The 13,851-nt window shown below is 36.4% G+C and overlaps 14 protein-coding genes and 2 pseudogenes across 16 annotated transcripts, besides 2 other annotated features; 10 read left to right on the top strand and 6 right to left on the bottom strand.

The window, feature by feature from the left end:
* Positions 1-333: 333 nt before the first annotated feature.
* Positions 334-1,148: a mobile genetic element.
* A 183-nt stretch (positions 1,149-1,331) lies between these two features.
* Positions 1,332-13,851: part of a mobile genetic element that runs on past the window's edge.
* On the top strand, positions 2,489-2,851 carry TVAGG3_0617810 (uncharacterized protein; the record flags this gene model as incomplete). The annotated part of the gene is made up of 1 exon (XM_051240239.1): positions 2,489-2,851. One exon carries the CDS (start codon positions 2,489-2,491, stop codon positions 2,849-2,851), a length of 363 nt encoding a protein of 120 aa, XP_051086826.1.
* On the top strand, positions 2,870-3,112 carry TVAGG3_0617820 (serine threonine-protein phosphatase family; the record flags this gene model as incomplete). The annotated part of the gene is made up of 1 exon (XM_051240240.1): positions 2,870-3,112. The coding sequence occupies one exon, from the start codon at positions 2,870-2,872 to the stop codon at positions 3,110-3,112; it is 243 nt and encodes an 80-aa protein (XP_051086827.1).
* Positions 3,117-3,965, bottom strand: TVAGG3_0617830 (uncharacterized protein; the record flags this gene model as incomplete). Its single annotated transcript, XM_001296745.1, has 1 exon — positions 3,117-3,965. The coding sequence occupies one exon, from the start codon at positions 3,963-3,965 to the stop codon at positions 3,117-3,119; it is 849 nt and encodes a 282-aa protein (XP_001296746.1).
* TVAGG3_0617840 (phage tail repeat-like family) lies at positions 3,984-5,183 on the top strand (the record flags this gene model as incomplete). Its single annotated transcript, XM_001290474.2, has 1 exon — positions 3,984-5,183. One exon carries the CDS (start codon positions 3,984-3,986, stop codon positions 5,181-5,183), a length of 1,200 nt encoding a protein of 399 aa, XP_001290475.2.
* On the bottom strand, positions 5,566-6,139 carry TVAGG3_0617850 (uncharacterized protein; the record flags this gene model as incomplete). Its single annotated transcript, XM_051240241.1, has 1 exon — positions 5,566-6,139. A coding segment is annotated over one exon (574 nt), but the record flags the coding sequence as incomplete, so codon positions are not given.
* Positions 6,157-6,558, top strand: TVAGG3_0617860 (uncharacterized protein; the record flags this gene model as incomplete). Its single annotated transcript, XM_051240242.1, has 1 exon — positions 6,157-6,558. One exon carries the CDS (start codon positions 6,157-6,159, stop codon positions 6,556-6,558), a length of 402 nt encoding a protein of 133 aa, XP_051086829.1.
* On the top strand, positions 6,578-6,733 carry TVAGG3_0617870 (uncharacterized protein; the record flags this gene model as incomplete). The annotated part of the gene is made up of 1 exon (XM_001296747.2): positions 6,578-6,733. One exon carries the CDS (start codon positions 6,578-6,580, stop codon positions 6,731-6,733), a length of 156 nt encoding a protein of 51 aa, XP_001296748.2.
* TVAGG3_0617880 (DNA/RNA polymerases family) lies at positions 8,147-8,479 on the top strand (the record flags this gene model as incomplete). Its single annotated transcript, XM_051240243.1, has 1 exon — positions 8,147-8,479. A coding segment is annotated over one exon (333 nt), but the record flags the coding sequence as incomplete, so codon positions are not given.
* Positions 8,625-8,887, top strand: TVAGG3_0617890 (annotated as a pseudogene). Its single transcript has one exon. A coding segment is annotated over exon 1 (263 nt).
* Positions 9,286-9,388, bottom strand: TVAGG3_0617900 (annotated as a pseudogene). Its single transcript has one exon. A coding segment is annotated over exon 1 (103 nt).
* On the bottom strand, positions 9,662-10,246 carry TVAGG3_0617910 (uncharacterized protein; the record flags this gene model as incomplete). Its single annotated transcript, XM_051240244.1, has 1 exon — positions 9,662-10,246. One exon carries the CDS (start codon positions 10,244-10,246, stop codon positions 9,662-9,664), a length of 585 nt encoding a protein of 194 aa, XP_051086831.1.
* Positions 10,270-10,554, bottom strand: TVAGG3_0617920 (uncharacterized protein; the record flags this gene model as incomplete). Its single annotated transcript, XM_051240245.1, has 1 exon — positions 10,270-10,554. The coding sequence occupies one exon, from the start codon at positions 10,552-10,554 to the stop codon at positions 10,270-10,272; it is 285 nt and encodes a 94-aa protein (XP_051086832.1).
* On the bottom strand, positions 10,582-10,944 carry TVAGG3_0617930 (uncharacterized protein; the record flags this gene model as incomplete). Its single annotated transcript, XM_051240246.1, has 1 exon — positions 10,582-10,944. The coding sequence occupies one exon, from the start codon at positions 10,942-10,944 to the stop codon at positions 10,582-10,584; it is 363 nt and encodes a 120-aa protein (XP_051086833.1).
* On the top strand, positions 11,317-11,632 carry TVAGG3_0617940 (uncharacterized protein; the record flags this gene model as incomplete). Its single annotated transcript, XM_051240247.1, has 1 exon — positions 11,317-11,632. A coding segment is annotated over one exon (316 nt), but the record flags the coding sequence as incomplete, so codon positions are not given.
* Positions 11,810-11,938, top strand: TVAGG3_0617950 (uncharacterized protein; the record flags this gene model as incomplete). Its single annotated transcript, XM_051240248.1, has 1 exon — positions 11,810-11,938. One exon carries the CDS (start codon positions 11,810-11,812, stop codon positions 11,936-11,938), a length of 129 nt encoding a protein of 42 aa, XP_051086835.1.
* Positions 13,123-13,680, top strand: TVAGG3_0617960 (organellar and viral DNA polymerase type B; the record flags this gene model as incomplete). Its single annotated transcript, XM_051240249.1, has 1 exon — positions 13,123-13,680. One exon carries the CDS (start codon positions 13,123-13,125, stop codon positions 13,678-13,680), a length of 558 nt encoding a protein of 185 aa, XP_051086836.1.

A 13,851-nucleotide genomic window follows, 5' to 3' on the forward strand; every position in this document is an offset into this window, starting at 1 on the left:
TAAAAAATATGTTATTTATTTTATTGAACATTTTATTTAGAGTAAAATGACGACTTAAAGTCACTGAAGCAATGAAACAAAAATTTTTGGTAGAATACATTAAAAATCAGGAGCGTGGTTCCAGAAGGTTTTTACGTTCATACTATGAATGTGATGTAGTTCAGTTTAGAAAGATAAAGCAAACCATTAGATAGAGAAGATATTTAAGGAAGATTAACTTCATGAAGGACAACATTGGCTGAACTTAAGAAGAAGTTAGAAGAGTTGGAGAAAGGAAAGAGTTAAAAGTAATGAATTACAATCAGTGGTTAGAAAAGAGGTTAGAAAAAAAGTGTTAGATACACTTCTAACATAAATTTATGGTATGTTTTCATACGTGTGAGGGTGGTGATATCATTAATTTTTATATAAATGACAGAACAAAAATAAAGCATTTCTACTCACAGGAATGAGACCCTTACTGACTATGTATTCGTTTAATGCTTGATGAAAACAATGGTACATATTATCGTATGGGTATACACAACGTCTGTTTCCATCGTCGTCGTATATGTAGAGCTCAAATCCAGTCCAACCTTCTTTTGTACAATATGTAGCTTTATTTAAGTATGCATTTATGTAGATAAGGCAATTTTCTTCATCGCTCCAGAAATAATTTTTGTTCTTTGTTGAAATAGTTTTCGTTCCTCTGCGACCATAAGGAATGTATGCAATGAACTTTGCGTCATATGGGATTGTAATATATTCAGGGTTTCTTTCATCGTCAATGGGTCTGTCTTTGTTAAAATGCATGTTTCTCAGTTTTACTTGAGTTTTGAATAGTTCACGGAAACGTTCTGGGAAAGAGTCATAGTAAATGTAGTCGGACATGTCTTTGTAATGAAATAAAAAATTTAAAAAAATAAAAATAAGGTTATTTTTATTTAGTGAGGACGGTAGTGAAGTCGTTAGTGAAGTCGTTAGTGAAGTAGTTAGTGAAATCGTTAGTGAAATCATTTATGTGTCAGATGGTTTTGTAAATATTTAAGGTTAAGTTGGTGTTATGGTTGTGTTGTAAAATATACGTTACCGGTTTCGTAAAGTGTCAAACCGTTAACTTGGGTAAGGTGGAACGCAGTGCCGCCGTACCCAAGTTAGGGATACTAACTTTGTTTCTGATAAGCTCGTTTTTATAGCATAGCATAACATCCCTTTTGTAGAAATCTTCCCATATTAAGCCTGAAGTCTGTGACATTGAAAAATACAACAAGAGCGCTAAAATCATCCAAATTTTTAAATTTGCCAATACTCACAATTTTTTCAATAATGTTCGTTCAATTGTAAAGAAAAAAAAAAAAAAAAAAAAAAAAAAAAAAAAAAAAGGTAGTGGGGCTTCCAGGCACTTCGTGCCTTCTAGCCCTGAGGATGAATGGTATAATGAAGTTCTTATATACGGGTCTTCCAGGAGCTTTTCACAAAATATATATGTTTTCATGTTTTGTCACTTTTCTGTCACTTTTCAGGTAAAAACATTTTTATTATATATATAAAATGAATTTTACAAAACCACCGTTACCGTTCTTTGGAAATAAGAGTAGATGTAAAGATATTCTATTGAGAGAACTTAAGAAACTACCGAATGGTCTAACATTTGTAGATTTGTTCGGTGGAAGTTTCTATATATCCCATTTGTGCCATATAATATTCCCAGACTCAAAGATTATATGCAATGACTTCGACAACTATATGGACCGTCTCAAACATATACCAGACACAAACAATATATTGAAAGAGTTAAAAGAAAAGATACCTATAGGTAAGATGGAACGTATACCATTAGATAAGAAAAATATTGTGAGAGAGGTTTTGAAAAAAGCAGAATATATAGACTGGGATAGTATATCTGCTAGACTATTATATAGTGGTTCTATAAGAGTTCATGACATTGAAACACTTATGTCAAAAGTTTTATATCTTAACTATACAAATGTTTTCAAAGAGGACATAGAAAAATATATTGAGGGTATAGAGTTTGTGAGATGTCGTTGGACAGAGTTGTATGAAAAATATAAAGACAAGGAAAATGTTTTCTTTATAGTGGACCCGCCGTTCTATAACACATGCGATTTTCAATACCAAGTAGACTGGACTTTGAGAGACTCTTTAGAAACTTTAGACGTTTTACATAACTGTCCATGCTTTTACTTTACATCCGATAAAAGTGGTTTGGAAAGTGTCATGAAATGGTTAGAGGACATACATGACTATGAGTTTATATATGACAAGATAGAATATGAGAGAGGACCTATAAACCGGAGAAAGTGTCATAACAAAGAAATTTTATTAGTAAGTAAATGTGGTTTGAAATAGGACTACTTGTTTTAGGTTTTTTCCATTGTGTCATTTACTTATTTGACGTGGCAGAAAAGTACAGAGAATATGAAGATGAACCAATGCCTGCAAATGTTCAGCATATGTACTCGTAAGAGATATTTTTATCTAATATTAAATGGACGCACAGAACTTAGCGAATGCACAGCAACCTGGACAACCAAACCCAGAGAATATTCCAAATGAAGTTAGAATACAAACTGCAATGGCAAACTATGGTCAAGTGCCAACAGATGTACAAATGCAAACTGCCATGTCAAATGACGCTGCGTTAGGTTTGCCACCATGGTATGCAAATATGAGATGGAAAGAGTTTTATACAAACCCTGAAGTGGGATATAAACAACTTTATGCAGATGACGCGAACACAGGAGTTGACCCAGAATATGTTTTCTACCAGAGGAGAAACAGAATGTATGAGCTCCAGTTAAAGAATGCTATGGAACTCAACAGGAAACGTAAGAGACTAGGCGGACATTAGATTTTTACATATAGTAAAATGGGTTTCTTCAGTAAGATAGGAAACTTCTTTCGAAATGTTGGAAGAGGTATATGGAATGGAATAAAAACCGTAGGAAGAGGAATTTGGAACGGTGTCAAAAATATTGGTAAAAGGGTAGGTCAGTTTGTTGGTATTATACCTAAAGACCCTGAACCAGAAGAACAAGCTCCTGTTATACAACAGCCTGAACCTGCACCACAGTCTAGTTGGCAACCAAATCCAACACCTCAACCGTATTAAAAAATTATATTTTTACCGTTCGATAGTAGTTGTATATGAAACTAAGTTCTAAGTAAAACGCATGGTATAATGGAATTATTCTTTTTCTTCCATCTGTAGTAAACCATACTTGAAAGTCTGAAATACTTCCACTTGGTGGTTCGTATAACTTTGTAGGTTTTTCGTAAAAGTCATTTGCCAAGCATAAGAAAGAGTTTTGGGCGCCAGAAAATGAAGCATGAACAATAATAGCAGCTGGGTCGAAAACATCTTTAAATAAATATGGTTCATCTCTTGCATATCGACTGTAAATATTTGCTAAAGGAAGTTCGACTTTCTGATTTAACATTCTTTGCAAATAATACCATGACATTGCAGTGAATTCTGTATATATTTGTTCGTCTTTCTTTGGATTGTCTTCGTAGATTTGAAATGACACTTGTGAATTTTGTTTGTCATATACAATTCTCACATAAAGTGTGCTCTCGGTATTTGCATATTCATCAGCATATTTTGCATAACATGAATTTATTTTATCTTCTATATTTTTTAACGCAGTCTGTAGAGAAGATGAAAGGTCAACTTGTATTAGCTCAATTTCTTCCCACATTTTTCGTTTCCCTTCAGATATATAATCTATATGAAACCTTACAATAAATGGAAAACTTTTATCTTCTACAGACACAAACTTCATTCTACGAAAGCCAATAGCTTTTGTGACAGATGGGTCTCTTAACCATCTTAATGGGTAGTCAAAACGATAGCCTTCATGCTTTACGGTCTCTGTCTCAAACTTTTGACCGACATTAGTAAAAAGTTCATCTAATGGTTTAGTTGTAGCAACTCTTGAATTTTCTTTTTCTATTGGAAGCATATTTTATCTAGAATAAAAATGTCAAATGAAACAGCGTCTATGAGAGAAATACAACACAACCGACAACTCATTATGCAAGCTCTAAATAAGAACACAACAAACTTTTCAAACTATTCTAAGATATCTGAGTCATTGAAAGAAGGAAACCTAAAACTGACATTAAACCCAATGACAGATGAGTTTCTGTTTCAAGACAATAAGAACCATACTGTTTGTATAAATCCAACAAAACGAACTTTAAACGAGAAACCTATAAATGAACTTCTTTTGAAAGCAGATGTTGACAACAAAGCTGACAAAGAATATGTAGACGATGAGTTAGCACGTGTGGCTAGTGCGTTAGTGAAGAAGGCAGATAAGGAATATGTGGATGAAAAAGACAATGAAATTATAAAAAGGGTTGAATGGTACCATGAACGGACATCGAAGATTTTAGAAGGTAAAGCCAATACAGGGTGGGTTTCAGGATGTTTAGACCTTAAAGCCGACAAAGAAACTGTAGATATGTTGGCACAAACGGTTTCAAGTCATACCAGAGGTTTAATGGAAGATGGACAACAGTTGAAAGAGCTTGAGAAAGGTGTTACAGAGTTAAGGAATACAAAAGCAGACTCGACATGGATAGCTGGATATGTAGATGCAACAAAAGAACGTATTTTAGCATGGACAGAAGGAACATACCCACAAAAATATCATAGACATAGCATCTCTGACGTAAATGAACTTGAAGAAAAGTTATATAAAAAAGCAGACAAAACAGAGCTTCAAACATTAAAGACAGAAATGCTTCAAACATTATATCCTATAGGCTCTATTTATACGTCAATGAACTCTACCAGACCAGAAACAGTTCTGGGTTTTGGAACTTGGACTCAAATAGTCGACAGGTTTTTGTATTGTGCAAACTCTTCAAAGGAAACAGGTGGAAGTAAAACGATTTCAGGTGAAAACTTACCTGCACACAGTCACTACATAGATTTAAGTACATCTCAAGCAGGTTGGCATAAGCATAGATATTGGGATTGGTCAGGAATGACAAAAGGTAAAGGATATGATGTTAAAGACAACGTTAAGTTTGCTATAAATTGTTATTGGAGTGACACTCAGGGAGAAGGAAACCATACACATCGCGTTTCAGGGTATACGCAAACAACGGGGCAGAGTAAAGACTACATGCCACCTTACATGACAGTTTACGCATGGTATAGAAATGCTTAGTCGTCATTTTCAACTTCTTTAGCATATTCGTCAGGAGTTGTCTTATATTTGTTAGGAACTGTCTTTGAAAGTATACCACCTTGAACTTTGACAAGTTTGAAACGAGGTCTGACAATAGTAGTTTTATCTTCTGCTTGCAGTCTGTACATTTTGCCATGTTTGCCTAAAACTTCATAATATTCTCTTGTATACTTTCTTCTATTTTTACGAACACGAATGTGAGTACCTGTCGGGTTCCCATTGTTGTCATAGTCAATAGTATTTTCATATGGGTCGCGTTTGGGTATTTCTATTTTTACTTTGTCACCTTTCTTAAGTTTGAAGCCTGGCATTCTTTCTTGTCTATCCCTCTTAACTAAACTATTAAATATATAGTCTTTCTCTAAGTCGGGGTTGTTTTTCATTTCTTCGGGGGAGTGGTTTCCCAAACCTTTTTGTTTACGGCTATTGTAAATATTTAAAACTTGTCTCATCTTTGCCATGGAGAAATGTCTATATTTGTCGTCATATGACATTTCATCTACCTCACCACCTTGTGGTTGGTTTAAGTCTCTTAAGATTTTTATACAACTGTCAATGACACCAAGAGCAGAATGGTTTTGGTCGACAATGAAATATTGGTTTACATTTTTTGAACGCAGATAGTTTTTAATATCGTCTGATTTGAAAGAACTTTCACAGTCAGATGTCAGTTTTGTTGGATGGTATTTGTCAACGAATATTGTCAAAGCAGTTTTCACATCTAAAATATTTTTGGACCATAATGGTATGGCTTCACAGTATCTTGTGTTTTGACCAACAAATATTAGCCAGTATGGTGGTCCATCTTCTCTATACCTCGGAATGTTTTCCAAGATATCCATAAACCAAGCATTTGGTGTTGAACTAAAGATTTTTATCATGAGTGCTTTCTTTGTTGCCTTAGAAACATAGGGGTCCTTGTTTGGATTCGTCATTTTTTACCCTGTAAGAAATGGGTTTATTTGGCGCATTAGCAGGAGTTGCATCCAGATTTTTGCCCGCAGTGGGAACAATAGCCAGAGGTGTATTTGGAGTTGGAAGGAAGATTTTGAGTACATTAGGTATACTTAAAGAGAAAGCACAACCTATTATACAAACTGTACAGAAAGGTTGGGATGTAGCACGAGATGCAGCAAATCTTATTCCAAATCCTGAAACAAGAGGAAAAGTTCAAGGATGGATGGACAATGTAGGAAGACAAGCAGGAAACTACTATAACAAAGCAAATGACTACTATAACCAAGCAGGACACTATATGGACCAAGGTGAAAGATTCTTTAACAGAGGATATAACCATGCACAACAATGGGTAAACAACAACCAACCTCAACCGCCTCAAACTTGGGGAATGTAAAGTTTTTTACTGAGATGAAATGAACAATACAGCATTGAGACAAATGGGCTCAAGATGGATTTGTCGACTTCCAGCAGTTACACAACCACGTGTTTGTCAAGTTCTTCCTATACCTCAAGAAGTTTTAGACCGACTTAAAAAACCTAAACAACCAGTTGAAAACAAAACAAACTAAAATTTTTACTGAGATGAAATGACCGAAGAAGTTGAAACGGTAGATTTGACACCACAAACAAAAAGTTCAGAACCATTGTCAAAACCTGTCAAAGAACTTACAGATGAAGAGAAAAATTCAATAATAGAAAGTGCCAGGTCTGGAAATACAAACCCTAACTATAAAGTCACTTTTCATAGAAATGGAACGGCTAGTATCTCAAAAAAGAAACAGACTCTCACAAATAAAATATTGAAGTCTGAAGGAGCTTTCGAGACAACAGATGGGAAGGTATTCTTCACTGACCAACAGTTCATTATAGAACATCTCATTGACTTAGAGTCGAAATATTCTAAACTTTACAACAAACACAAAAAGTTGAAAGGAAAACAAAAACAAATGGCATATGATATTTATGAAGATGTTGACGACACAACCATACCTGCAAGTGAAGTAAAGTCAGGTGAACCAAAAAGTGACGAAAAACCGATAGAAGAAGGTGAGCCAAAAACTGAAGATAAACCAAAACCAAAGGTTAGTTTCCAAACTAAACCAAGTCAACCTTCATTAGCTGGTATGGGTTGGCGTCAAAGACTTATGGTAGCTGGTGGTTATGTTAAGTAAAGGAAAAAACATTTTTCAAAAAAAATATTTTTTTATTTTATTTGAAATGTACGTTGAGTTTGTTGGAGAAGACCGTTGGGAAACTTGTTTGTTAGATGAGAAATATGAAATTCACTGTTGTGAGCCTTTTGAAGTCAGAAACAAAAAGACAAAAAGAGTTTTAAGCGAATGGGAGCGAAATAACGGATATGCTGTTATGAAGATGGGTGGAAAACACTATTTTAAACATATTGTCATTGCAACTCATTTTATACCGAACCCTAACAATTTACCTCTTGTAGACCATATAAACCGTATAAGAAACGACAATAGACTTGAAAACTTACGTTGGGTCACTCGTTCTGAAAACAATAAGAACAAGGGTAGATTTAGAGATATTGTATTCGAATTTGTCGACGAACTAGAAGATGAAGCAATTGAAATTACAGACTATGGCAAGCATACGTTTGAGTTTTACTACTACAGCGAAGAACAAGACTCTTTCTACTTTTATACCGGCGTAAACTATAGGAAATTACAAGTATATTTTACTAAGACGGGCTATGCTCATGTAAACGCTAGAGATACAGATGGAAAATACGTTCAAATACTTCTTAACAAATTCAAGAAGCTATATGGCATACCATTTTAAAACAGTATATTTTTACATATATTAAATGCTTCAGGTTGAAAAACAAAGAACAAATGTAGTAGATACAAAACCGTTTGACTATATCTTTACAAACGCTGGTAGGGCTATATCAGATGAAGAGTAAACATTATGAGAAGGTCGACAACTTTGTTGAAAGGTTTTCTCCTTTTGTTTTGAAGTACGAATTCACTCAAGGTCAAAGTGGCTTAGTAACCACATTAAAACCTATTGTCGAACATTGGTCTTACCCTCAGTTCGCAAAGGCAGTCCTTGACAACTACAACAAATTCTTCTCCGAAGTCAAATCCAAAGTGAAGGTTTACTATGAGAACATTGACGCACTCATGACGAACGAAGAAGGCTATAACAAACTCATTGAAATGGGAATGGTCGGTGAAAAGATGGGTCAATTCAAATTGGACAAAATTTTCACCGAAGTTCATGTAATATCGAAACGTAAGTATTGGGGCATACTTGAAGACGGCACAGAAATAAAACATTGCATGAAATAAAAAATTTTTATTCGAATTTGAATCGGACAGGTCGAGTTACACCATTCTTGGTCTCAAACTCATATATAACCTGTTTGTTTGTATTTTCGTCGACTATGACACGAGACACGAACATTGACCAAACGGACAAAAAGTGTCATTTCAGATGGTCCCGCAGCCAATCGCATTCGAGCACTTCGAAGAAGCCTTACGTTCCAAGGGAGAGGGTGTCTGGTGCAAGGCAGAGGTCATGAAACTCTACGAGCAGTACATCCTCAATGCCTGGGAGGACAAATCGTCCTTGGATTGGCAATTCTACCAACTCCTCTGGGACGACCTCCTACGCAACTGGGATGACGAAAGAGTCCAATTCAGAGGTCGGGAGCTAATTGTCCAAATTACCCTTAATTTAACCACTTAATGAACTAAACACCTAAATTTACTCGGGGTTTCCCCCTAAAATAAAATTTTTTTACTCTTAGAACCACTCGAGGTTCTCCTTACGGTTGTTGAGCTTGTCACCGTCAATGTGTCTGACCTCGTCTTCTTGTCTGGATTTGGAACCCATTGAATTGCGACAAGCTTGCCCATGGAGATTGAACCGCGATTCCGAAGGGTAAGGTTCAAGTGTCCCAAGTTGTTGAGGACTGGGGTAAGAACCTTGCCTGTCTCCTTGTTGCGGATTTGGTATGGGTAGGGTTGGGAAATTTCGTAAGCGTCATCGGCAACAAGGGTTGCCCAAACTTCCTCTTCTTCGTGTTTCTCTTCTTCTCTTCTCTTCCTCTTCTTTCTCTTCTTCCTCGACAATTCCTTCTTCAATTCTGTGTTCACGAATTACGGTGTTGGAGGTTCTGTCCTTTCCGAGTACCTTCCAGATGGCGTCTATCTCTTCGAAGAAACGGTAGATGAGTCTGGCAAGGTCTCGGTTCTCTCTCGCGTAAATGCGCAAGGTTTCCGTCAAATCATTCAGGCATTTCTCATTGGAAGCTTGGTTCATGAGGACATCGGCTTTGAGCTTGGTCATCTCTTCCATAAGACTACTTTGGAGAGTCTTAACGGTGTTTGTCAGATGAGCTTTCAAATTCAAAATTTGAATTTGAACTGGGCGCTTGTCTGGCAACATTGAAAGGACATCTGCCATTGTGTTCGGCTTCGGTGCTTGTTCGGACATCGAAAAAATGAAGTGGTTTGAGAATGACGGTTTTACTTCAAAAAGCTTGTTATGACGGTTAAGTCATACAACAAGTTTAAAATAATATCTTGTTCTTCTTCTGAACGTTTGTTGTCTCTTCCGATAAAAGTTTCGAACATGAGAACCAAAAAACGTTTTTTGAGATTGCGGAAGAGTTCAGGCAAACGTTCATATTCTGGATATGTTGGGAGCAGTTCGAAACATCTGAGCTGACTTTCGGACAAAATTGGGACAATGTCAGAAAATTCATCTTTGGTCGGACTGCTTGAAGGTAAGTCCCTTACATGTAAGTAGCTCTGGTAAAGTCTTCTCATTTCTGCTAACTTTTGGAGTATAGCTTCGTAGTTTAGAAGTTTTAATTTTAATTGTCTTATTCCACTCTTTACTTCTAAACGGTAACTATCCATGAGGTCAAGAGTAGCTTTGGTAGCTTTAAGTGGAGCTATCTGTTCCTTGACTTGTGCAATTTTGGTTGCAATTGTGGTTTGAGCTCCTTCAAGTTCGCCGTCTATGTCGTTCTCAACACCTTCAACCATAGCTTGAAACTCTTCATCGGTCCATTGAGATTGGTGTGGGACGAATTTAACTTGCTTCATTCAAAAAAGAAAAAAAAATGTTTTTACTCAAAGCGTGCCATATAGATGGCTATAAGAAACTTACCAGAAGGCTTCTTCTTCACATGAGTCTTCGGCAACTTGAGAGTTCTTGTTGGAGTTGGGTCTGGAATTTCAATTCTCTCTCGAGCGCAACAACAGATGTCAGAATAACATTCCCCACTGTCTTTCTTGCCACCATAAATTGTGTATTGACCGAACTTGCATTTGCAGGAAGACCGGTCAATACAAGGTTCACAGTTGAAATAGTTGTACACAAACCTGTTGAGTACGAGTGTGAGTAAAAACATAAAAAAAGTGAAGTTAAAATGAGATGTTTACTGAATTGGTTGGATGTCGCCTTCTGAGGTTATGAAGAACGGCTGTCCAGAGTAGTGAAGTAGTGCTCTGAGAATTTGTGTAATTCGTGGAATTGGGCTCTCACGATATGGAAGTAGTATCCAAGGACGTTTCATGAAGAACTTCAAGAGGGCTTCTTTCTTCACATCCTTAATATCATCGAATGCAGTGCCTTCTGGAACTTGAATTGCAACACCTGTTTCAATTTCCAACTTTAAGACACTATTCTTGGACAACCAGAAGCCAATGGACTTGCTTGGTTTGCACTTGCTGAGATATTCCTTCACGGTTTCATTTACCTCAATTAGATAAATTGCTTCGTCTAAGGGGTCAAGCTCCATACTGAGTCAGTACAATATTGTACTTTTTCAAGACAATGTTGTACTTTTTCAAGACAATGTTGTACTTTTTCAAGACAATGTTGTACTTTTTCAAGACAATGTTGTACTTTTTCAAGACAATGTTGTACTTTTTCAGAACAATGTTGTATAAATTCAGTACAATGTCTCTCAAATTTGAGTACAGCTGTACTTTTTCAGAACAAGTCTTGAACTTTTTCAGAACAATGTTGTACTTTTTCAAGACAATGTTGTACTTTTTCAAGACAATGTTGTACTTTTTCAAGACAATATTGTACTTTTTCAAGACAATATTGTACTTTTTCAAGACAATATTATATTGTTTCAGAACAAAGACGGTTAAGACACAAACGAATGTCCGACGTCCCACCTACTGAACCCGTTCCACAGCCAGAAGAACAGCATGCTCCAGCACCACAACAGGTTCCACCTCCACAAGGCTCCCACAGCAACCTCAGTTCCAACAAGGACCTCCGAATTACTACCAATTTCCACCTCAAGGTTACTACCCACCACAAGGCTTTCCAAACTACCCACCACAAGGCTTTCCAAACTACCCTCCTCAACCCATGCCTTACTTCCCTAACCCTTGGATGTTCATGTCAAACCCTCCACCCCAATTCAATTCCAATCTCATCCAAGAGAGACCAAGAGTTCGAAGAAGGTCTGAACCGTTTACGCAAAGAGTATGCCACAGCCCCTATGGAAGAGACAGGCTTTCAGTCTCTTCCCTAAGGTCGACCGATTCGACTCGTACCACAGATTCGGTTCGTGACCGTGAAGACTACCTCAAGCAGTCTGAGAGACTCTTCATCCTACAACCATTTACACTGGAGCTCTCAAGAACATGCGCAATTACGAAGGTCAGACACCAGCTGGAGACCGCAAAACAGACGTACTCGCAAGAGCAGTCCAACTGGTCAAGACAAAGACTGAGATAGTCGACTTCATTCTTGCAGCTTGCCCATACAAGTAAAAAAATAAACAATTACGAGTTAAACTTTTTATTCTTTCTTTTCTGAGTTGTTTAGAGCTGGTTTCTCTTGTAGAACCTTTCGTACTCTTCCATGGTCATGTAATTGCGAATTTGGTACGCAATTCCAGGTTCGTTGTTTTTGAACCTTACGTATGTAACGCTTCCATCCTCCTCAGGGAAGTAAGCTGCTAACATCTGACCAAGTTTTCTCGGTGACTCGGAGCTCATAAAAATGTCACTTTTTAAACGTTAAGTTTTTAGTCTTATTTTACCCTTTGTTTACCCTTTGTTTGTCAAGGTAGTATTGGAGTGCAATTTCTCCAAATTCTCTGTGTCGGAGTTCTTCAGCATTTTCCAAGGTGTACCTGGAGAACTCAAAGAAGTTGTCAAGAACATACTGCCATGCTGCTCTTCTGAGTTCGTCGGTATTTTGGAAGTGTTGCACCTTCGAGTCTTCGGACATGAAAAAATAACACTTTTTCTATTAAACCGTTTACAATTTGAATTTTGTTGCTGAATTCAGCAAAAATATATTTTAGGGTAGATGGGTATATCTAACCTCTTTTCTAACCTCTTTTCTACCCTCATGAATTTTCATGAATTTTATACAGAAAATGCTTGTTTTGAGGTCGAGCCACTTTTGGCTCCACCGTATTCTTTCAACCAAAACTCATGAATTCGGCAAAAATATATTTTAGGGTAGAAGGTTAGATATAACCTCTTTTCTAACCTCTTTTCTACCCTCTTGAATTTGTCATGAGTTTTCCCGAAATAAAAAATAAAGTTGGTTTTTTTAAAAAAATATTTTTTTATTTTTATTGTAAGAACATGTTAGCAACAACAGCACCAAACTCTTTAGTCATGAATCCTACGTTCAATGTTAGTAGAGATGAAAAGCTTCATTCCTTCTTCATATACTTTCGAAACAAAATCCAGAAGATAAAGCAAGAACTTTTAACAAGTAATTTAGACTGTAGTGCGAAAGATGAAACAAATGAACAGTATCTTTATGAAATGCAGGATATTATTGACCATTTACCCAAATTGCCTGAAATCCAACAACAAAAACTACTATTCCAGAATTCGATGAAATAGAAGTCAAAGCAACTGACTCAGTAGAAATAAAGAAGTTCATACGTAAGGTTAACTATGAGTTTCTTGGATTTCATTGCAACCACAAAGTTATGGACAAAGATTGCGATATGGTATATAAGAACATCTCTGACATATACAAATCTGGGGAGTTTAAGACCTACGACAACTTTGTTTCGTTAGTTGCAAAATGTGTATGGCAGATAAGAGATAAAGATAGAAGAGGTAAGGTATGGAATGAACAGATAAAACCCGCAACTTTTGAGTTAAAGAGAGCAATTGACGCCTTAGTCATACTAGCAGGTAAGATTTCAATGTACAATGCTAAAATGAACCCACAATGTTCAAAATGTAAAGCAGCAATGAGGAAATATAACTACTCCGTCAAAGAGATAGAACGTATGCGAAACGACTATGCTGACTTAAAGAAAGAAGTAGAGAAACCAGCAGAAGATAAAATGGACATGTTGACATTTCTGAACAAAAACTATCCAACAGCTGACGATTTCCTTCTATCTGATGTCAAGAAGAAATATAAAGAAACATTCGGCATAGTTAAAACTTTTGACATACTGACAGAAGAAATAGAAGCTACGAAATTGTTTAGAATTTCACGAATTCACAATGTTTACCATGTGAAACGGTTATAAAATAACTGGGGTAGAAAAGAGGGTAGAAAAGAGGGTATATCTAACCTTCTACCCTAAAATATATTTTTGCTGAATTCCGTATGAAAATTCATGAGTAAAATAATTTTTAGGGCATGTGTCAAACCGTTGAGTTTTCACAAAATTTTAAAAATAACGTTTACCATGTAAAAC

This window comes from Trichomonas vaginalis, chromosome III (genome assembly GCF_026262505.1).
Source record: "Trichomonas vaginalis G3 chromosome III, whole genome shotgun sequence".
Lineage (NCBI taxonomy): Eukaryota > Parabasalia > Trichomonadida > Trichomonadidae > Trichomonas > Trichomonas vaginalis.